The sequence below is a fragment of the Episyrphus balteatus genome, chromosome 1 (genome assembly GCF_945859705.1).
Source record: "Episyrphus balteatus chromosome 1, idEpiBalt1.1, whole genome shotgun sequence".
Taxonomy (NCBI): Eukaryota; Metazoa; Arthropoda; class Insecta; order Diptera; family Syrphidae; genus Episyrphus; species Episyrphus balteatus.
Genome location: NC_079134.1, coordinates 157,696,480 through 157,721,170, shown reverse-complemented (window position 1 = coordinate 157,721,170; position 24,691 = coordinate 157,696,480). Strand labels below are relative to the sequence as shown.

Genomic DNA, 24,691 nt, shown 5'->3' with positions numbered 1-24,691 from the left:
TGCTTTTTTCTTCGCGGCAACGCTGGTCTCTACTTTGATTTTGTTAAAAATTCTAAACCAAACGCTTACAAAATTGCGCTTTAATTTCCAATCTCTTTATTTTTTATTTTCTTTCATTTTAAATGCATTAAAACCACAGAACTATTTTATTATTTGTTTATTCTCTCAATCTGAATACAAAATTTTTATTAATAATAAGTTCTCTATCATTAAAGACTTTTCTTATATTAGTTTTTAAATTATTTAAAAAATAAATTAATTAAAAAAAATACATAATATTCATAAAAAAAATGGTGCAAATAAATTAAACTAAATTTTCAAGAACGATTTCAATAAATCTTTCCCTTATCGTGAATTATGATGAAATTTTAGAGAAGTTATTCGACTGCGTTTAAGGATCAACTTAATTTTTCAATGATAAAGTAAAAAAGGAATACGCTGAACGCTTTAATATTTGGTAGAAAGTTAAATAAGTTTTTTAGGAATATTGAAAAAAAATTGAAGCAACTTATACCTAAAAAATTAGTAACAAAAATTAAACCTTAAACACAATCAAGGTGGGGATAAGAAATTCATAAAATTTAACAATAAGGGGGGGGGGGGGGGGCTATGTTTCGAGCTACATTTTAAATCTAATTTTTGAACCTAAATATTTCAATCTTTAAAAAAAATCTCTCGAAAACAACAATTTGAGAATTTTGTACTAAAACTTTAAATGATGTGCAGTTCTTAAACTCTCTAATTTCTAAGGTAAATTACATCCTACTTGTTGAACAACTAAACTAGCTACCGCCGTTGCATGTTGAATACATTTGGTTAAAGGACATCCTTTCAAATACGAATGCAGAAATCCAGCTACAAATGAATCTCCAGCGCCAGTCGAATCAACAACCTTAACCATTGGCACTGCAAACGAATCGAACACAACCATGGGAGCTTCTCGCGTTCCATTATTTCGTATGAGCAAGACATTTTGTTTATCATTTGTTATCACAAACACTGTCGATGGTTTTTGAGTCAGTTCTTGTTTGGAAAAGTCTTCGATTGTGCGGAAGCCACATTTCTTGCTCAAGGTTGTAAATTCTTCACGATTACCAAATACAACATGAGCACTGTGCACTAGGAACGTCATTATGTCAAAATTCTCTTCGATAATGTAAGGTGCGCTGAGATTGAGAACTAGGATTTTTTGCTCTCCGAGATAGTTACGGACTATGTGACGGACTACGTCGGTTTTTTGAGGCAGGAAAAAACCTTCAATGTAGAAAATTTGACGCTTTTTACTTTTGCGCATTAGGTTTTCTTGTACTTCGGCATGTTTGAGGTATTCCAGGCTGAATTTCGATGATGCTCCAACATTAGCGTAGAGGGCATTTTTTCGTCCGTACACAAAGCAAACACATTGACCGGTTGAATCATCGGGAATTACTTCCAAACTGAAATGAAAAATACAAATATTTTGGTTAAAAATCACATCAAAGTCAAGTCCACTCATCTCAAAGCTTCACTTTCCCTATCTTTAGGGATTTCCATGAAAACCCAAATTTTTCATACAGATTTTACTATCTAAAACCTACGTAGTGTTAATTATTTGCAAATTAACATTCAAAATATAAAAGATTCATATTTATCCGAACTAACAAGCAGCACAGCATTGAATTGAAAAGGTAAGACTTTAATTCGTTTCGTCTCGCTCTGTTGATTTTTTGTTATTTCATGCAAACAAGTTGGCTCTCTAGGTCTAAGTCTTTCATTTGGGGGGTAACTTTCAATTTTATTTTGAAATTCCTTAACTATTTAGCAATGATGGGTATTTTTTAAAAGTGAAGAAGAGTAATAGTAAGCGAGGAGATATTTATTAATTGTGGGAATGATTGGTCACACGTCGTTCATTCTATCGATGTTTTATTGGGGTTGGAAATGCTGTCCCCGCTAAAAAATTCCCCGAGATGAAATATCCCCCACGTACCTAAGTTATTTTTAGCCACATGGTACAAAAATATGATTTTTAATTTATAAATATAGAAAACTTTTGATGGGCTATTGACCTGTTTTTGGTATATTATGACCCCTTGGGTATTTTATTCTAGTTATCATTTCTGAAGAAGATGATTTCATAAAATTTTTGAAAAGTTTCTTCTTTAATTGAACAGAGAAGTAAATACTCGTTGGTGCTAAAAATGCAAGTGTTTCCTTTACTGATATAATGAGTTTTTATGGTTAGTGATTTTTTTTTTTGAAATTTACATATTTTGCTCAAAATAGAATTTTCGAATAGCATTCTTTCCCCCGATAATCAAATTTATTTAACATAAAGACTCTAAATTGACATGGTTTTAATCTTATCTTGGTTCGTTGTTTCTTAATGGTTTTTTTTTTATAATGTGATAAGAATAAATTATTCAAATTTGGTTCTAAGAAAATAAAAATCACAAAAAAAAGCAACACCTTTATAAGTTCAGGTCATAAAAAAAAACAGACAAACATTTTTTTCATATTGAAATTTTTTTTTCTAAATGTCTACGTTGTCTCATTTTTGGTATTAAAATAAATAATTTGTTTGCATTAACTTGGTGGATAATCGACGTTATATTGTGTGCGGTGGAATGGAAAAACTCTCATATGTATTAAATTAAAGTGTTAAAATTTGAAGATTCTGCAACACGAAATCCTAATAAATGTTAAAATTCATAAAAATCTAATAAACAGGGGAATTTTGGGGAATTTGAGCTTACTAAAGGGGTACAATCACGCATCGGTTCCAAACATAAAAATTCGTGAATTATTTTTTCTGACCTACTGAACATTCGACAAAACTTTATCAGGGAAAAGAATTATTAAAGTGAGGGAAACGGTAGGGCTGTTTTTTCCAATAAAAATTCTACTTAAACCGCTTTTTCATAGCTCATTAGATTAAATATGGTTAATGAATCTGTAATGCAACTAAAAGATGTAAAAAGGCAAACTATTCTTTAAAAAATCGTAGATTTTATGAAAAATACTCTGAATTTAAAAATTCAAACTCCATCTGTATTTGCAAAGGATTTTCGAAGCCTGAAACAAGTATTTTTAAAAGTTTCAACTCATGCAAGATAGCTTAAAAAGTTCTGTTTCTATAAATTTATTCCACTTCAATTTCTTCATTTTTCTTTATTTCTTAGTTCAAATATAGAATATAAATATTTATCGATTTATAAGTTCAAGTGAACTCAATTCCAAAAATTTATAAAGCGTTTCGCCCAGGTACGACAGTGGGCTAATCAGTTAGATCTGTTGTTAGGTCACTTGAACTTATAAATTGAATTATATTCAATCGCTCCACTTAAAATAAAAATAATTTTAATAATTTTTGAAGTGAAAACTTCTTTAGTATCGTAGTGATTTGAAACAAAATGAAACGAAAACGCGACACGAACATTCAACTTGTTATAACTTTTGTTTTAATAGATAGATGAATGAAATTTGTACTGTAGATAGGTAATTAAATAAACTATAAATGTACAAAATTTCAATTAATTTCATATTCAAAATTCTGAGATAACGGTAAAAAGATGTTCTTTTTCTACACACGTTATATCTTTTGATCTAGTGCACATACAAATTTGATTTAACTTTCATACGCATGCTGATAACATTTGATATATCACAATTAACTGTACGAGCTCTACAAGTTACACAATCTTAAATTGAAAAACTTGAAACATACCTCAAAACACCTGTGGAGATTTGTTGACGATGACCAGTGTAGGAAGTAGCGTAATCTCAGCTTGAAATTTCGACATAGTAGTTGGCTTTAAAAAATTCTTATTTTTTTTTCTAGGCATGGTAGAAATATGATTCATACGTCATATAAAAGGTGAAATAACCTTTCAGATGATATAAAATTTACTATAGGTTGTCATTTAAAAAAAATATATTTAATGATGTGAAAAGAGAAAAAAATTGATTTTTTTGCTTTGATGAAAAGTGATTTGGTTTGAAAAAAATAAGCTCTTTTTGTAGATGTTGTATAGACATGTACGATATAAATATTTTGAACTGAAACAATAAGCTTTCAGATGATATAAAATTAATATAGGTTGTCATAAAAAAAAACATGTATTTAAAGGAGATAGAATAAAAATAGGTAGATTTTTTCTTTTTTTTGCAAGAAAATTTTTTTTAAGGTTTCACTTCTACCACGTGTGAATTGCACACATGACTTTTTTTTATTATTTTTTTCATTTTTTTCTTCGTTATTATAAATATTTATCAATTAATATGTGATTTTTTCCTCTATAATGCATGTAGATCGATGCCAAACTTTTCGACCCTAGTTTTTCCGAAGGACGAATTTGCACCTATAATATGGTATCAAACCAACTTCAAGTCAATTTTAAATCAAAATTTCTTAGCTAGAAAAATATTGAAAAATGCCTGATTATTTTCAAATTTTTGTGAATGTGAAACTCTTGCACTGGAAACATTTTGTAGAAAATTTAATTTTTTATCGATATGGTCCCTTTTGAAAATTTTAGAATAAAATATTTAGAAAAAGTATTCAACAAAAAAATAAAAAAAAAACATTTGCGAGTTTTTACTTAATAGCTTTTTTAAATGTTGTGAGCATGTTAGATAAAATTGCTGGTGTAAAACTGAAAGGTTCTTACCAAACAACAAAGACCTTTTTTTATCCCTCTAAGAGCCCAACGAGTGCCAAAACGGAACATTTGGGCAATGGGATGGAAATCGAGCCTCTCCTGCCTTTGATTGGTTTGTATATGTGTTCTTAAAAAAATTTTGATCAAATTTAGGTTATAAATTGTATATCCTATTCGTTCTCAGCAATGGAAAAATTGCAGTTAGACCCTGTCGATATTTCATGATTTTTTGGCACTTTCGATAAATTGGCAAAAAGGACTCTATGAATAAGGACTTCACAGCGAATGTTAAATATATTTTTCAACTCGATTATAACGAGTTATGCAAAGTTTTTGTAGTATTTTTGTTCTTTTCAAAAAAAAATTGATATGATTTTTTCAGTGTAGGTATAATATAAAAACTAATGCCTATTTAACGATGAAATGCCCTAATTTGTTCATTTATAAAATCCATATAACCATTTTATCTAAAAATCAGCTTTAAGAATCTTGAGAGATATTTTGTCAATACTACAGTTCTCAGCTATCGATTTGTAAAAAAATGAATTAATATTCTATACCTATAATTTAATTTAAAATATTAAAAAGAGCGTACCATCTGCGAGTTAAGTTAATACAGTTTTGATACTTTATGACTGTGTTGGAATGACATATATTTCATTTTATGAAAATATAATTTTGTTTAAGTAAATAAAATCCTTATCCTTAAATTATTTAAAAAAATACAATAATTATACCTGCGCTTTAATTCACTAAATTTAGTTTAAAATCAAGTTCTTGGAGTGTTTTGTTTTTAGAAAAATGTTAACAAAATTTCGACTTATAACCGCTTCCTCTATGATTTTTTCGCATAATAATTTTCCTCTTTTCATGGCTTGTATCTTTTTATCAAAGTTTTTTTTTAACCATTATGCAATCTTTTAAAATACATTAAAATGTAGTTTTAAAGCAGTTTACAAGAACAGGGAAAAGCCACAAGAACGAGCAAAAAATTTGAATCGCAAATTCTCATCAAGATTACATAAATATAATAATTTAAGAACCCAAAGAACAATATTTTTTTTTTAAATAAATTAATTGATTAATCTGCAGCTTTTATCTTTAATCTTCTGTTCTTTAAAGATTTGCAGATAGATTTATCTCAAGTGAATTGCTGATTGGCTTAATTGAAGAAATAAATAATTTATTAACCAATAAAGATAAGATTTTGTTAAAAAATATCAAGAATCGTTATGCGCCACTTAATTTATTTGTTTTTTTTTTATTATTTTTTTCTGTTCCACATCCCAATTATTATTATGTCAACAATAACAGTAATGAAACCCTTTGAATGCATTACAAAAAAAATAATAATTATAGCCTGGTGTTACTCTAGTCTTGATTAACAAACTATCAACAAACGAGAAAGATATGAATCATTACTTCTATTATCATAAATTAGACTTGCCAAATGGTTTACCGAGATACAAAAATAAAAAAAAGCAAATGCCATCATCATATAGAGACAAAAAAAAAAAACAAAACAAAAACAAAAAAAATTGCGATCACTTTGTTCATTGTGCTTGAAGATGATATTGCATCCGTGCTAAGTGATCAGTGAAGTATGGAAAGAGATAGAATTTCATATTTATATCTGGATCGAGATGAGTTCTCTCAAAGAAATAAATTTCTATTAAGAAGATATTCATACCGAACAAGACTTGTTGATTCTTAATTCTTCCGGGTGAATCTACAACAAAAAAAAGGGGGAACTTTTGATTAATGAACTGTGAGACCGACAAAATAAACCAACAGAATGTGGGTCAAAAATGACCAAGAACTACAAAAAAAAAAAAGCCTAAACCCATTAAAGACAAAAGAACAAACCGGGTTTCCTGTCCATTTTCACGATATCATTCCTAATCTACCATTTTTCTTTCGTGATGAAGCAAATATAAATTAACTAATTTCTTACGAATTACAAAATCACCTTTTTCATCATTAACATAAAAAAAAAAACACCCACCTGGTACGTACACCCGTCTTATTGAGGATACCCTTGAGTAAGTCCGCCAGTGGATCTCCGCCAACGGCCCCAAAGAATAAGCACTCAGTCCCTAGCTGTTTTAATATGCGTGTTGTGTTAAGAGCGGAACCACCACAGTTCACTGGTGCCATCAAGCTAAAAAAGAACAATAAAAAACGAATTTACAAAAATAATCATTCAAACATCCTCTCTCTGGTTGTTATTTCCACATGAAAATGTGGAGCGATTTAGGCAGGTCTACAAAAGTACCCACAGTAAAGTAGCCCCTTTATAGAAACAACAACAACAAAGAACTGACAGTTTAAAGTTCTGATAGAGCAAGTGTTTCTATGACTTTTTTGTTGTTGTTGTTATTTCGTTGGGTTCCTCTATTTCGCTGTCTTGTTCATCGAAGCACAACCAACCAAACCCAAAAGCCACAAAAACCACCACCACCATCACGACAAACGTTCGTCATACCTGCCACAAATTTCCTCCGATATTTTTGTCAAAGTTCCGATATCGATTTCGCCTTTTGCATCCAACGACAATTTATAACGTTTAAGAATATCCAGATCATTAAGCTGGACCGTTGCATCCAATAAAACATTACCGAACGCGATAACCTTTGGCGTACGGCTGCTGCTGCCGCTGCGGCGGCTAGCGCTGCTACTTCTGATCTTTGAGGGCGACGACATACGTGTGGCAAATTCTTCGCGAATTGTTACACAACGACAACCCATTCCGGACATTAGTTGTATATCTAGTTTTTTTATTTAAGAGTTTTTATGAGCAAAAATACACCCAAAAATAAAAGAGACAACAATTATAAACTTGATGAGCTTTTTTTTTTTTTGTTGCCGTCAAATCTCTGAAAAAGTCGATATGTTTTCTAGACTTTTTGTTTATCTATTAAAAATGTTTCGAACTTGAATAAGAGCAACACTCAATGCTATAACCGTCGCGTGCATTGTTTGGAATTGCACTGTAGGGCAACGATAGTAGTGGCATGGCTTTAAGTCAGGCAAAATGAATGAATATAGTTTGTTTTGTGTTCATGATAAAGGAAGGGGGCTGGTGCTTCCGTGGCTGGTGTGTGGCTGCCCCATCAACAAACCCATCGTAGTCAGTAAAGTGGAAAAAGTTTCCAAAATTTAAAGGTTATGAGGCATAGATACACAATTGGAGAGTTTCCAATTCGGTTTGTTATGAATTGTAATTTATTTTTGATAATATAGATGGCGGTAGTAATTAAATTACAGTTATATTGTTTGTGTTAGCTTTTAGGCGCACTTTTTGACAGCTGATATCTGTCAAGTGTTTTTTTTTATTATAGAAGGCCTGAAGTATAAACAGAATAAGTTGTTGATAAAAGTTTTTGCAGAGATTTTAAGTGTAAAGTTATAATAAATTAATGTTAAGTTTATTATTATTATATATTATGACAGAACTAATATTGTTTTAAATAGGTAAGTTTAGAAGACTTACTTCAATTGCTTTGATACTACATGTCAATTCATTATTATTGCTTTTTGCGTTTAGGGTTGCCATACAACTTTTCCAAACTAAGCAACAATTTTTTTTCATTATTTTTCAAAAAAAAATTTAACATTACAAAGTACAAACCGTCTCTTAATATATTAAAGTTTATTAATTTTATTAATTTATTAAATAAAAATGAATACAAAATATAATTGACATAGTAAGTTAAGTTATCAAATAAACAGCAAATTTTTACCAGGAAAAAATGTACTATTCTTGCTTTAATAAGTGAGTACACTTTTTAACAGTTTCCAAACCTTTTTAAATTTTTTAATGAATTTTGTGATAAACAATGCTGACGCTACCGTAAAAATCGAGAACTAACAGACAAGTAAATATATGTATACCATTTCAATGTCATGTTTAGTTGTTTTCAAGAGTTTTGTTTTTATTGCCATCCGAAACCTGTCCATAAGAACTTAATATCGAAATAACAAAAAAAAAATATGTTACGTATTCGCCGTAGTGACTACCTATATGATAAAAATAATCATTTACACTTAAATAACATATTTTTTTTAAAGAATTTTTCTCACATTCGTATTGAGTTAAGATTACTATAATCTCTTTTAGTTCAAATTTCTTTCTTTTATTAAGATACATTTTTAGAAAACAAAATTTTAATAGTTAAAAAACTATTTTTGTATGATTATAAATTTTTTGAAAAAAAATATATACATATAACACAAAGTTGGTATGCCATTTTGTTGAAATTAATATAATAAAGTAATTAAAGCAAATTATTAGGGAACCCGGCCGAACAGCTCTGATTTTGACGATTTTTTTTTTTCAAACGTAGGTAATTAAAAATACTTTAAAGTCTATATAGATTAAAAAATGCCGATGTTGCCGTATTTTTTTTTAAATTAAAATTAAATTTTTTTAAACAAAACCATTTTTATTTTTGTTAAAATTTCATAAAACAAATGATAGCAAAAAATTCTCGAGGTAATCTAAGGAAAAAAAATATAAAGGAGTAAGGGACAATCTTCCATTGTTTAAGCTATAAATGCAATTTTCTGACAATCTGACTTCAAACATAAAAAAAATATTTTGAAAACAACGGCAACACCTACAATATTTTAATATAAATTTTAAAAAAGCCAGAAGCTCATTCTTATCTCACAAATTTCAATCCACTTAATTTAATTAAGAGTTTTTGAAAAAATAGTCCTCAAACTCAGAATTTAAAAAAAAAATGTTATTAAAAAAATTTAAAATGACTTATTTCCAAAATTTTTCTAATAAAATATGAATTTATTTCAAAAAAATTTTTGGCCATAAATATTAACAGTTGAATTTCGAAGCAGAGAAGGTAATATATATCACACTTTTGAAACAAAAAAAATTAAAAATTACTTCAATTTCAATGTTTTTTTTTTATAAAAATTGAATTTTTGCATTAAAATAATTAATTTTCTAAAAGACTTTGGTAAATAAGAACTTTAAATGTTTGCTATTTAACTTTTAACAGTAAGGGTTATTAAATGATTAAAAAAAATTATTTTATATTTAGATGTTGAACTTTAAAAAAAAAAATAAGTTAAATTTTTTTTCAAAACCGTAATACATATTGACATTTCCTTTTATAATTTCAAATCATAATAAATGCGGCCAAAAAAATTTGGAAATAAATGCATTTTATATTACGAAAAAGTTTTAAAATGACATGTTAAAATTTTTTCAATAATTTTTTTTTTTTCAAAAATCTGATTTCAGTTACCATTCTTTCAAAAGCCCTTACTTCAATGAACTTAATTTTAATTTAAAAATATTAATTTAAATATTGTTGGTGTTGCCGTTGTGTTCAAATATTTTTTTTTGGTGTTTGAAGTCAATTAATAAGAAAATTGCATCTATCGCTTGAACGATGAAAGATTGTCCCTCACTCCCATATATTTTTTTTCCTTGAATTACCTAGACAATCTTTTGGCATCAATTAATTTATTAAATTTAAGAAAATTTTTTGAAAAATATTTGTTTTTGTTCACAAAAATCTTCAATTAAATTTTAGAAATCAAAACAGCAACACCGGCAATTTTTAATCTAGGTATAGACTTTAAAGTATTTTTAATTTAGTTACTCCACTAATAATAAACATCTAAAACCAAAATTTAAAAAAAAAATAGAAAAATCCAAAATTAGCATTATTCAAAATTGTATTCAATTTGATTTCTATTACAAAAATGTTCAAGCTTTTGTATTGAATTTCGTTGAAATTCGTTTAGGAGAAATTCAAAATTTACAAAAAAAAACTGTTCTATGGCAGATACCGTTAAAAAATTGTTTTAGTAAGAAAAATGTTTCTATGCACTTGAATTTTTTGAACAAAACCATACAAGCGACACGAAACAGAAAATTTTGACCTCGGATTCGGAATCAAAGCATAAAAATCCTTTAAAAAGTATGCTGTCATTCAAAGGCCATTTTAAATGAGTTCTTTGTACAATTTTGTATATTGTATATATCAAACCTAGTTTATACTCAGAGTTGGGGAGTAATCATTACATTTGTAATTAATTACTAATTAATTACAATGCAATTACTAGTGGAGTAATTGCATTGTAATCGAATTACTTTCCCATTACAATGGAAATGTAATTCGAAATACAATTACAATTAAATTACCGTGTAATTTTATTGTAATTAAAACGATGAAATTACAAAAGTAATTGCATTGTAATTAAAAGTGTAATTTTAAAGTAATTATATTTTAAAAACAAAATAAAACCAAAATCTAAACCTTCAACATTTCAAAGAAAAACTATGCCACATGTAAAGGGTGGACCTACATGGATGGGAGTTGTACCCAAATGTAGGTTAGAGTCCCCGCTACCTTTGGACATCAAAAATTTTGTATTCATTTTTTTTCTTCAAAATTCCGATATATAGCCGTTGGAAGTTGGGGCGCGAAAAAGCTTCTGGGAGCTGAACGCTTTGACCTAGAGACATGGGGGTGGTGCCATATGAAAGGTTATATTCTCAGCTACCCAATAGTGGTATAATCCGGTTTTTGGATTTTGTTCAAAATTCCGAGATAATTGCGTTTGAAAGTTGGGGTAAAATTTTTTTTCGAAAAATCCCCGTACCTTTCAACGCTCCGCGAAGCTTAACCGCTTGAGAGCAATTTTTGGGAGTGATGCCAAATGATAGCTTGTGTCATGGGCCTACGCTTTGCACATTGTCAGATTTTTAAAAAATCATCTTCCATTTTAAACCACCGCATCATGCCTATTTTTTCAGAATCGGGCTTAACTTTTGTTTGACCTTTAAGTTCTCCCGGTTTGAGATCGCGTGCACCTACAGGGATAGGAGTTGTACCCAAATGTAGGTTGGAGTCCCCGCTACCTTTGGGCATCAAAAAAAAATTTTTCATTTTTTTCAAAATTCCGAGATATAGCCGTATGTGGCAAGTTGCAAGTTCCATGTAGCAAGTTGCATGTGGCAAGTTTCATGTGGTAAGTTGCATGTGGCAAGTTGCATGTGGCAAGTTGCATGTGGCAAGTTGCATGTGGCAAGTTGCATGTGGCAAGTTGCATGTGGCAAGTTGCATGTGGCAAGTTGCATGTGGCAAGTTGCAAGTGGCAAGCTGCATGTGGCAAGTTGCATGTGGCAAGTTTCATGTGTTGCATGTGGGAAGTTGCATGTAGCAAGTTACAAAGCCATTGTTCCTGATGTACAACATAATAAATTATCAGTAATTTTACTGTAACTTTTCGCGTAATATGATAATAGCTGTGTCTTATTATTCTCGTGATCCAGATCAAATCATATTGTTTTCATTTCTCTTACAAAAAAAAGCAGGATCTTGCTTTGTTATTGTATAGCTAACAAATAAAATGATCTGAGCTGGATCACGGGAATAATAAAACACAGCTAATATTAATTAATTTATTGAATGATTTTGTTTCATTTGACAAAAATAAAATGTTTAATTTAATTTAGAAATTAATTTCAGAGTTTCAATTACAATATAATTACTTTCAAATTCCAAAATATTTAATTACAATGCAATTACTTCTGTAATTTCATAATGTAATTACAATAAAATTACACGGTAATTTAATTGTAATTGCATTTCGAATTACATTTCCATTGTAATGGGAAAGTAATTCGATTACAATGCAATTACCCTGTAATTACATGTAATGTAATTAACGATTCGATTACCCAACTCTGTTATACTTATTAATTTCATATTGCTATTTTTTATGCATACGGGCCAAAATCTAGCAAATTATTGATAGTTATTATTTTTTTTTTTTAAATGTTGATCTTAAAGAAGTAAATCTTCAGCTTACATACAACATACATGTAAAAGTTCTTAAAAATACAAAAAGCTTTCAAATCTAGTCAAAAAAAAAATTATTTCATACTATTTTGGATTTATTTAAAAATTAAGAAAACACAATTTTTTTAAATTTAATTCAAAAAGTGTACAAAATTAAATGACCTCTTTCGCACTCTTATCCAACGAAATTTCTATTAAAGAGAGTAGATTCATTTGATTTTTTGCATACAAATATATTTTTTTTTGTCAAGTGATGAAAATTGTCTTAGTTAATTTCCAAATTCAAATGAGTCAAAAACGTAAAGCAAATAAATTATCATAAAATAAATAAATGTCTGGACTTTAGAAAGAGACCAAAACTAAAGAAGTCTCGTGCTTTTTCGTAGAAAGTTATTTTTTTTTTGTTTCTTTGGATACAGATGGTCAGTTATTAAAATTATCTTCCAAAAAAATACCATCACCCTTATAATATTTTATCACTGAATGATTAACAAAATAAGTTGATAAGTCAAATAATATTTGTTTAATACTTTTTTAATAGCCTTGGCCAAAAGATATTTATGATTCTTGTGAATCATTCAAAAACTATAGGTACATAATATAGTAATTTGATTCAACCACATCATTTGTGTTGAGTCATATTTGAAATGTGTTTGACATAGATTTTGTATTGTGTGTGTATTAATCTGATATAAAAACACGTTTTGTACAAAAAAAAAACTGATAACAGTTATTGTTTACTTAGATTCATTACACTCGACAACAATATTAAGAAAGTATTATTTAATACATACTTTCTTTGACTGAAAGCAATATTTTTATTTGAGAGCATACAGGTGTCTAATGCATCACTAAAAGGAAAGCGTATTTATTAGGAGCTCAAAGCTTGAACAATTTGTAGAACTTCCCACGTTATTTCCGTAACGCTGAAGGTTTTCGCTATCAATATGATCGAGACTTGACACGCTAAATTTAAATGATTTATTTAAATAAGTTGCTGCGGATGCTACCATATTATAGATCATAATAATCTAAAACAAAAATTAATTAATTTAAATGAATGACGCAACACATCGAACTCGCGCCCAAAACCTCTCATGATCAAGTTTTTGAAGTACGAACAAGTAATCTTATCGGTCAGCAGACTTTTAATTCCCGTGACTAAAGTCTGACACCCTTGACATCACAATCAGCAAGCACATCCCAACGCACACATGACAACTATCATTAGAAGCACTCCATGAATGATATAATTTTCATGGCGGACTTAACCCAATGAACTTTAAAATACAATCATTCCCCTCTAGCTCCAATTGTCTTGTGTTTATATACTTTTAATGGCGTCAAAATTCCCAGCATAAATTAAATATCTTTATTCATTCATAAATATAATTTATTCAAGATATCAAAGTTATCTTACGTCAAAGTTTCCGTCTAAGTTTGATGGCCAAAGCTCACTTTTGTCTGATTCAACGAATTGGGTATTTATTGAAAAAAATTGGAATTATAGCAAGTTTATGATCGTTAATTATAATATTATTTTTCTATACAACAACGTCTGGTAATTTTGTTGTTGGAAATATAATTCTACAAAAACAATCACAATCACGTTTTAAAATGCTGATATTTTAATTAATTATAATGCAAGCAGTGTATATTCCACACGAGAAACACATGTAAATCAATTTAAGTCGAACGACAGTTTGGTTATCTGGAAATAAGTTGTTTTATAAGATTTTCTTAATGAGAAAGTGGTTCTGTCGAACTCATATAACACTACGCAAACCGTTATGCTAGTAACAATGTTTTCTATCATGCACAAAATGTTGAGACAGATTCTGAGTTCTGACTAAAAAACGTTCACTGTGGCGTATACGTAACTTTTTTTAGCTTTGCATCTAAGAACAATTTTTCAGATTTTAATCAAAATTAACACTATAATGATGACAAATTTCAAGAAAGTGATTTCTGTGATGCCATCCGTTGCTTTGGTATGTGCGTTTTTGCGTCGGAGGCGAGTCTGTACGTCTTTGTCATGGATACCGAATAAAATTTGACACAAAGTGACGTTCAAAACATGTGTGTTTTCGATTTTTGTCATATGCGTTGTTGTGTTCTTTTGCGGTTTCAATCATTTCATGATACATTTTAAGTATATTAAAATTTTTAAAAAGTGATTATAGGGAAAAATGGGATTTTAAAATACATGCCGCATTTTTAATGTTTAAAGAAAAAATGCTTTATTGTTGGCCTTTTTGTTTTTTTTTTTTGTATTGCATTGCTATAGCTGCACATCGTGTAGACATTGATTTAGAAGCAGGTTTTGAAAAGTAAATTCTTAAGGTTTCGACTTAAAATTTCGAAATTATTTTCGTCCAAATATTGTTCAATCTAAAAGTTTTACTAAAGCTTAAAACAGGCTTGACAAAAAAAACAAGTTTTTTTTGTTCCAATCTTGATTTTAAATATGATGCTCTTGAGCAGTCGGCTTAAGTGCTTAAAGTCTAAGCTGTTAGCTTTCACGAGTGACACTGATCTTGAAGAAACAACTTTCTTTTTACTTTTCCTGAAGCTCGAGACAGATCGATTTATCGTCTTGAGACACTGCCATCGACTGAACACTGTACTGTACAGCACCAAAAAACGAGCCTCTGAGCCTTTCTTTCTGATGGTGGTCTCGGTCTCACCATATTTCTTTTTAAATACCATGCAAAATTTTGAACAAAATTGAATCTTTTAAAATTGTTACATACATGTTTTCAAATTTAAGCGCGAACAAAATATTGACTTTGTACTCCGAATTGATTTTTCCCATTTATTTTTTTTGTTCACTCAATTACTTTGGTTCTTTTTGAACTTGAATATTCCACTTATAACATTGAAGTATGCATTGCGGTCTTAGAATTTTGCTACCTAGTGCAAAAAAAACCCATAGCTCTCATAATTTCCGAGAACTGCGTCCGAAAAGGGTAATAACATATTCGACCAACATTTTTCAACGGCACTGTTTATTAAAAATAATGTTGGTATGCCTTTTTTAGTAATGACTTATAAACATCTAAAACATAAATTTTAAATTTCAATTTGAATTTCCCGTTTTCAAAAAAACATTTTTTATTTCAAATCATTTTTTTTTTTTAAATTCACCTGGACAAAATTTTAAAACAATCAATTTATCCATTTGTGGCTGTGAAAATGTTTTCAGATGGTAGCAAATCCACGCAGACCGAGTGGCGAACAGCATGACAAAAAAAAAAAACAATTTTATTGACTTCTCTATCATCAATACTGGGCCTTAAAAGCAAGTACAAATTGAAAACAAAGAATGTTCACTATGGCGTATACGTTACCTTTTTTTTCAATTTTTTCAAATCCTTATATATATAGATAGAAACAAGACTACGCTCGAAAACCTGCGAGATATTAATCCAAAACCTGTGTAAACTGTGCAAATATGGATTCGCTTAAAAAATTTTATTAAAAAAATCCTCCAAATCACTCGAGAAACCACATAAAAGTCACACCACAAATAGTAGAAAAATAAATTGTTAAAAAAAATTACTAGATTCATGATGGAAAGCAAAAATAGTATGAAACAATGCCCATCTCCCAACTCGAACAAATATTATTTAATCTTGTTAAGCCCCTTAAACAACTTGACATGAGATTTAATTGTAAAAATATTTTCCAAAGTTACCTTTAAATTTGCATAAAAAAATTCAACCAAAAATCCGCTAAAATATCAAACAAATTTCCATTCACATTAAAATTATTATACAACTAACCCAATATTGCAGTTTGTAAACTTTTTGCATGCAAAATGCACACTGCATGTGAATCCCCCTATTTGCGATGATAAACGAATGTAAATTACTTAATTAAATTCTCATAATAAAATTATTCCGATAGTAAATTTGAAATCAACCAAGAAAATATTCCAATAGCAATAAAATAAATATAAACAAAAAGAACTACAAAAAATATCCCCAAAAATAAAATTAAAGAAAAAATATCTCTTTTGATGATTTTTGTTAAGTGGAATTATGTAGTATTTTTTCATTAAAAGAAAAAGATTTACTGACTCAAATCAAAAAAATCTTTCATTGATAAATTTCGGAGAAGACACAAAGTCTTCTACTTTCGCAGAATCGACAAGTTGTCAAAGATGAATCTTAAGATTTTTTTTAAAAAGAAGAAACATACAAACGTCACATTTTGCGTTGGTGTATAAATTTGACAATTCATAGAAAAACAAAAAAAAAAATGACTAATAACAATTTTATTGTGTGAGAATTAAAATTTCTGAAATGTCAGCATTTTGTCCACGCAAAATTAAATGTTACAATGGCTATGTTTCTATAACAAAGGGAACACAATGCTTTGAAATGGAATATTGGTTTAAAGTCAGGTGTTCAAACATAAGTCACATATTACGGTAATTTAAACTGACATTACTTTGTCATATTATACTCCACTTGTCAATCGGATGATGTTTTAAATTGACATTGGGACACCAACAACGGCACGTCATTTAATCATGCTAGAATCTATGGCGGTTCGATGCGTTTAATGATACGTGCTATTTGCTGCATAATTGGTCATAAAAAAAGCTAAAAGTAAACAAAACGAAAAAATGCCCACCTGCTTAGAGGAACATGCTAGGGACAGGTGATTGACCGTGTTTTTTTTATTTTTTTTGTGGCGGGAAAAAACAAAGCTTTTATTGAGTTTGAAATTTGCTTTCAATTTTTATGCATAACTAATTTTTTATTATTGTTTTATTTCAACTTGTCAAGCAAAATAATAATTATTTTACGGTTATTGCACCAAACGTATAATGTGTAGGTCAGTATCGGATAACACTGAAAATGCGGGAATTTTCAAAGTGAATACACATCGGTTGAGGGTGTTTTTTGGAATTGCCTTTGAAATCTGAGAGCTTGGATTCTCATTTAAATGAATAGGTTTTTATGCATTTTATGGGGTTTTATTTTTTCTATAGATATGGGTCATTCAACGATGGCATGTTGATTCACAAGTTTTGCTGTGGGAATGTTCAAATAGAAATAAAATTTTCTGTATGGATATGAATGGAGTGTAATTACCAAGCTGAGTAAGGTCATGGTTGCATGGGTTTTTATAAAAGGTTTTTTTGTTTTGAAAATGAGGTTTTTTTACTTTGATTATTATTTTGTAAAATTGTTGCTTTTCTTGATGGTAAGGGACTCAAAAGAATGTTTGTTAGTAAAGTGTCCAATTACATCTATGAATCATACCTCATTTTGGCCATTAATAATTTTTAAAATTTGTTGTTGTCAGAATGCCCCGCCAATTTATGCCAAAACATTGAAAAATGATTAAATGCTAAGAACTACACTGAGGGAAAAAACAACTTAAAATCAACGAAAACAACGTTGATTCGACTATTTTTCGGAATGATTTTGCGTTGAAGACGAAAATTTTAAAATCAAAGTAGAACATCGTTAGTTTAAAGTGGTTTACCGTTATAAAACATCTTTAAATCAAAGCTGTTTCAACTTTAAAAAAAAGCATCAATTTAAAAAAAAAAAAAGAAAAAATGGGCAGCCGCTGGGGATCGAACCTACAACTCTTGGGTTACTAGGCGAATGATTTACCAACGTGCTATCTCACTGTTGAAAATTAGAGTGATAAAATGCAACAAAAGCTGAAGTCCGACAAAAATAAAAAAATTTCTTACGTTGTTTCAATTTTGTTTTGAAGAATTTTCATGTTAATTTTTTCAACATTAAATCAACTTTGAATATTTAAAAATCTTTGCATTATTTATTATTTTACATTCAAAACAATGACTGATCTAAAAAGAAGTGAATACCCTGATCTGGATAACAGATCACCTTGAATGATTTTTGATTAAATTTTAAACGATTTTTATTGAAAATAATCAGAAAAATTATTAATCTAAATGATTGTGTTAATCTTTTAAACGTTAGTCTACACTTTTTTAAATTGTTTGAAACGGATTGAAACCACAGTTTTGTTTATTTTCTGTTGTTTATTTACATTTATCTTTGATTTTGTATTGTATTAGATAAAACAGTTTTGACTGTCATGGACTTTTAGAGCTAAAAAGAAAGTTAAATTTTTTTCGCATGGGCTTTATGATTTTTTTTTAGTTTTATCTACCTATTGTTCAATTTTCTTAGATTTAAATGATCTTTAATCTATAGAAAAAAAATCCGTGGAAATTAGTGACACATTTTTTTCAAGATAAATGTATTTTATTCAATTGTTACCATTATATTGAATTTAAATGATTTTTTCTTAGAAGAAAACATCTGCTTTAATTTTTGGCATAGTGTCAAACAATCATTAGAAATGTGTCAATTATAAAGAAAACAGAGAATCAGAGAAAGTCTCGTGAGTTTTCCTCAGAACAAGTGTTGTTCACCACCTTGTTCTCGGTACGGTGCCAAATTTTTAATTTTAGACTTTTCAATATAAAATAAAATGAATAACAATTTTTTAGAAGAAAATATGTAAATGAAAAACGTTCATTGATCTTTAACTTATTTATGTATGTTTTACATTGAAAATTTCTAGGTATTATAGGGTTGTGTTGACAAATTATTGTTAAATAATGTGTATTTTTTGTTTGTCAGAATTTTAAAGCTTTTGAATGAGTATTATAAAATTCTAGAAAGATACTATTAGGAATATAATTTAAAAGATTTTGTTTCCTTGCTTAATTTGCTTAAAATACAATTTTGTCCAATGTTTATCGTGGATTTTAATTTACAAAACTTTTAAAACTGGTTATAATTTTTAATATTCTATTCAAAAGTTAGCTTTTCTACAATATCTACATAGCAGTTTAGATCTGATAGGCAAGAATTCTACTTATTTTCCTTACTCAAAAGTATACAACGAATTTAATATTAAAATTTGAATACATAGCTAAAACTTAAAAAAAAACCCATGCAGAGCTGTTGGCCAAATACCAAACGAAAAGTTTTATGACCTCTCAGTTATGAGTAAGGTCACTAATGTAAAAAAAATGTTTAGACTGCTTAATATTTTGGAAGAATCAATTATCTACAAAAAGGTGCTAGCAATTTTTTTATGGGGATATCGGTTAGAAACCGTTTACACCCCTTTTTTCAAGATGGCGGCAATATTAAGGCTTTCAATCCTAGGTCCAACACTCACACTTATTTCTCTTTAACATGAAAGCAATTAACCATATCCTATTCAAAATGCAAGGTTAAGTCAAAATTTTGTTGCATTTAAATGCACTAAAAAGACACCTTTAAGACAAGGAAATTTCTATCGATTTTTTTTAGTTTTGCCTTTAGCTCTCAACAAATTTCAAATATCAAATATTTGAAATATGTACATATCTGAGTTTTCTTTGAAACTCATTTCAGTTAAATAGGTTCTCATAACCGAAATCTATTCACACTCCATTAAATTGAGTACAACAATTTAAAAGTGAAATTTAAAATTTTGAATGCAACTCGACTTTGCTTTGTAATGTACAATGAATGCATTCGGCCTAAGGCATTTATTTTGTTGTTTAAATTTTTAATTTATATTTTGTTCAAACTTGACCAATTAGTTTCAACAATCAAGTTATAAAAGGAAGTACGAAAGAGGTGGTCCTGATGTTTGGTCTTTTAACGGCTCTAAATTTTGAATAAAACTATATACAAACTTGTTAGGAACTTAGATACTCAAGAAACTATCACCATTAAAACTTGCAAATATGTTCCTGTTTTTACCGGAGTTCGTTTATGACCCCATTTCTGACGTTTTATTATAAACTAAGTTTAAATACCTATAAGGGTTTGTTTCCAAATTTTAAAAGCGCTAAACGCTTAGATAAGCATTGTTATCTATTGGCGGTGCCCCATTGTCGGAGAAGCACACTTCCTATCTTAAGATTGGCATCGACTCCAGACCAATTTTATCTAAACCTTTATAATTGCATGTTGAATATCTGATAAGGTTTGCCTTTTTTACACAAAAAAAAAAAAAAAATAAAAACACACCTGTTAAACATCGTTGTGAAATCGTTTTCTTTGACTGGGAAGTAGTTGGTGGATATACCAGGTGCAACATACTTTCCTCGAGAATAGAATGATGTTAACAAAAGATAAGCCTTCTAGGAATAAGAAGATTGCTTAAATCCTTTTTTCTATCTACTCATTCTAATATAATAAGAAGCAGAATTACTTACTTATTAATTTCTACTCAAATTCTGTCTAAAAATGTAAACCACCAAGACTATTACTATTTATTTTTATCAAAGATCTTGTAAGAATATCCGCAGAGTTCAATAAACAAATTGTGAAATTCATTATTATAATTTTTTTTTTTGTGATTAAATCTACCTAAATTATAATAATGTACCTACCTACCTATACCTATTATCTCAAAATTTACCCCTCAAAAAGCTTTAAAATTTTTTTTTTCTCAAAAAGCCAATAACCTCTCTTAAAATAATAATAATTCATGCCTCCAATATATCTCAATTTCCTAATTATATTTTCTTTTGCACGATCAGACACGTTTATATCGATACGAAATATGTACTTACCTAAATTATAAAATTCTCTTTTTGTTTTTTGTTATTGTTATGCCCCTAAAACTTGGCACAAATATAATATGTTATTAAATTCTCAATTGATCGCAATAAATAAGTAAAACGTTTTAAATAAATAAAATATAAAACCTATTTGTCTGACCTCTTGAACTTCCCTATAACACTTTCATAATACAGCATCTTTATTATTCCGCATAAATGTTTACACTTTTCTCGTCTCACTTAATAGTAAATTGTATTTCATTCAAGAAAATATCAAGAATTCCCATATTTATTAGCTTATAAAATTCCATCGAAATTAAAATACATTATATGAACATCAAAATGTAGCTATATTTTCGAGGTATCTCCCCAAGTTAATCACAAAATATTGAAGCTTATAATTAACTGACAGTCAAGTAGAGCAAAAAAAAGATATTCTCTTTAAAACAAACAAATACAATTCAAAAGAGATTAAAACGAAAAATATACCTCCAAAACCCACCTCTCCCCTACAATACCCCCAAAAAACTTTTTAAATTTCTCGGAACTCACACTTCTCTGGCTGAAAAAAAATCTTTCCTTATCAACAATGCTGGGGTTTTTTCTTGGTAAATCCAAAGCGATACCAGTTCTGCGGGAATTTCTACTTCGGCGCAAAGAATTTATATTCTCTCTTTCGATTGAATTTTATAAAGCTTTTTTCAGTCTTCAATAAAGAGAACCATCCAAACTGGTGCCTATATAAGCTTGTACTACAGACTTTTAACATTCATTGTGAAATACAAATTCAAAATTGAAGCAACCTCACAGATACTTTACGTGCTCTCAGATAGCAAGTGAAATCAAATCAAATTAAAGACAATTTTTATATAAAAAAAAACCGGATTATCAGTGATAAAGATAAACATAAACAAAAAAAGTGAAGATAAACAAACAGTTCTAAAAAAAAAGAACAAAAAGAACATTTTTAAAGACATTAAAGCCAAGTTAATCATTGTGTAAACTGGCTACCATTTGTGCTAAATTTGAAACCCTCAAACTCGATACCAATAAAACGGCTATCCCTCTAACAAAAGATTGCTACAAGCAACAGAAATCTCCAACTTTTCTAACTCTCAATACAAAACTCTCTACAAAAATGGTTTTGGAAGAAACAACTGTTCAAAACATGGCTCCAATTTCTGCCACTGGTGATAACAATATGATCTACCCCAATATTGGGCGTACCATCAAGACCGCCCTCTTCAAAGCTGACAACGAGTCTCGTGTCATAATTGGATTAAGTGCTGCTACAAAAATTCTTGCCAAACAACCTGAAGGATCTTTGATCTGTTTGATGGCTCAACCCAAAGCTGGTGATAGTGCAACACACATGCATGAGGTTTTACTCGAAGCCTTTTGTTACGAGAATGATATCTATGTCATCAAAGTCGATTGTGCTACCAAACTTAGCCGAATTTTAGGGACAACCATTGTTGAATCCTGCTGTTTGATTCAGAAGCCTTGGGCAGATAAGGAGAATGAGAATCTCAACAAATCTGAGAATATTTTGGTTGACTTTTGTGAAACTTATTGGGATTCACCAACTCAACCAATTGTCAAATTGCCAACCGTGTGAATGATGGAAGAAAGTTATTGCAATAATTGTAAATTTTTTGGAAAAAAAAAATCAGAAAAAATTGAAACCAAAAACGAAAAACTTCGAAAGTTTGTGTGTGCAAACGTGAATTATAATAATTTGGTACACGCAACTTAAAATTTGAATTAAGACAAAAGTTCAATCTAAAACGAACGGATATATCTACCGACGTTTGATGGAGCCTAAAGCTACTTTGAAGATGAAAATGACGAAGGTGTGTGTGTGTGTTTGTTACGTCGGGGGAGGCGTACAATTTATTTACTACTAACACAATGAAGAATTTATACCAGTATCTCTAAGCAAAGTTAACGATAAGTTTACGAGTATCTACAAAAGAAGCCGATACCGAACCTACATTTGTATCTACTTTATAAGGAGAATGACTTTTATAAGATTAAAAGAGATTGACAGCAGGTGGCGCTTATATAGATTATGGTGAAATTCATGAATAACTTTTTTGAAAGAAACAAAAATGTTTAAAAAATTGCAATAATTTATCTTTTTTTTTTTCTAACACCATAATTATCACAAAAAGAGGCAAAAAAATATGTTTAAATTAATTTGTGAATTTTGTAAATAAACAAAAAGAAAATTTGTACAAAGTTAATTAAGAAATTATTGAAAATGAAAAAAAAACAAAAAATATGTAAACATAGATGATGTATATGTAAACTAACTAGTGTGTTAGACTTTAAGAACATTTTATGATTTGAAAAAAAAAACAATAAATAAGAAAAAAAATTAAAAAAAACTTTTGTTTTTATTTATAATTCTCTTCGTTGTTGTTGGAATGAGGTTTTTCTTGTCGTTTTTCACTGAGTAAAAAGAGCTTTTCTGGCTTTTTTTTTGGTTTGGTTTTTGTTTTTTTTAGATTTTTTTTCTAGGTGAGTAGGACAAAGTGGAGGGTATAAAATCGCATCGTCACCTCCTCGTGGTTCCCTCTGGATAAAACACCGGCCGGCTTTTGGCTGGCTTTTAACTAACGACGAGCGTGTGCCAATAATATTATTAGAAAGATGAATCAGCATTTTATTATGAATGAAATTTGTTTTGGAATAGGTCGTGTTGTTTCAGAGAATTTATTTATTTATGAATGTAAATAAAAAATGAAAGTCAACATAAATTAAATTGAAATTTGAATGAGGAAATAAGAAATTTGGTCGTGTGCCAATTTAATCAAATTAAAAAATTCAATATTATTAGCGTATGCAAGTAATTGGATGGACTTTGGAATTATATTGTATATTTACATATTACTTGATTTTATAGTTTCATGGTTTTTAGAATATGGTAACGTCAAATGAGGAACAGGGAAATTTGACCTAATATGTCAAAGTGCAAATTAAAATACACACACAAAAAAAAGCACAACTAAAAAATAAAATTAACTGAATGCTGATTTATCTTACAATTTATTTAAAAATCTCACAGCATAAGGTTGTGGCAGTACCTACTAAATCAAAAATTTAAAGTCATAATGCTTAGTTAAAAAAAAAACGAACGTTTTTTTTTTACTTTTAATCCTACAGGTACAATTTCAAACGACCATTATGTAAAAAAAATATTATTTTTAAGAAATCAATACATTCGATTACCTAATTTATCAGCGGTAGAAATTCTATATTGACTTTCTTAGTTTTTTTTAATGTTACGCATACGCCACAGTGTACCAGGGTTCCCTGGTTTTCAAAATAAAAATTCCCTTTTTTACTTGCTCTATAGGGCAAGTATTGGTTTCGTGTCGAAAAAAAAATTGAGGTTTTAATCAAAACCAACATTACGATGATGGAGAATTCCGAAAAAGTGGGTCCCGCATTTGTTTTTTTTTTTTGTTTTTTTATATCTCGTTTAGAACGTATACCTCCCATACAAAAAAATACGATATTAAGAATTTCTCGGAAACGACTCTAACGATTTTGATTAAACTTTGTATACGTAATATTTAAAGCAGTGGCAATAAAACTGCATTTTTATTTTTTCTCAAAAAAGTCAAATAACAAAAAAAAAT

General features: G+C 29.1%; 3 protein-coding genes across 3 annotated transcripts in view; 2 read left to right on the top strand and 1 right to left on the bottom strand.

Moving 5' to 3' along the window:
* Positions 1–276: 276 nt before the first annotated feature.
* Positions 277–7,737, bottom strand: LOC129916635 (adenosine kinase). The gene is made up of 3 exons (XM_055996701.1): positions 7,126–7,737; positions 6,646–6,801; positions 277–1,436 (listed from the first exon to the last, which is right to left on the bottom strand). The coding sequence occupies exons 1-3, from the start codon at positions 7,395–7,397 to the stop codon at positions 746–748; spliced, it is 1,119 nt and encodes a 372-aa protein (XP_055852676.1). The 5' UTR covers positions 7,398–7,737; the 3' UTR covers positions 277–745.
* Positions 7,738–8,080: 343 nt separating this feature from the next.
* Positions 8,081–24,691, top strand: part of LOC129916636 (electron transfer flavoprotein beta subunit lysine methyltransferase-like) — a 77,946-nt gene continuing 61,335 nt past the window's right edge. Inside the window, exon 1 of the mRNA XM_055996717.1 lies at positions 8,081–8,114. The gene's annotated coding sequence lies outside the window, so the exon portion shown is untranslated. The remainder of the gene's footprint in view (positions 8,115–24,691) is intronic.
* On the top strand, positions 21,725–23,128 carry LOC129916645 (growth arrest and DNA damage-inducible protein GADD45 alpha). Its single transcript, XM_055996735.1, has one exon. The coding sequence runs from the start codon at positions 22,183–22,185 to the stop codon at positions 22,660–22,662; it is 480 nt and encodes a 159-aa protein (XP_055852710.1). The 5' UTR covers positions 21,725–22,182; the 3' UTR covers positions 22,663–23,128.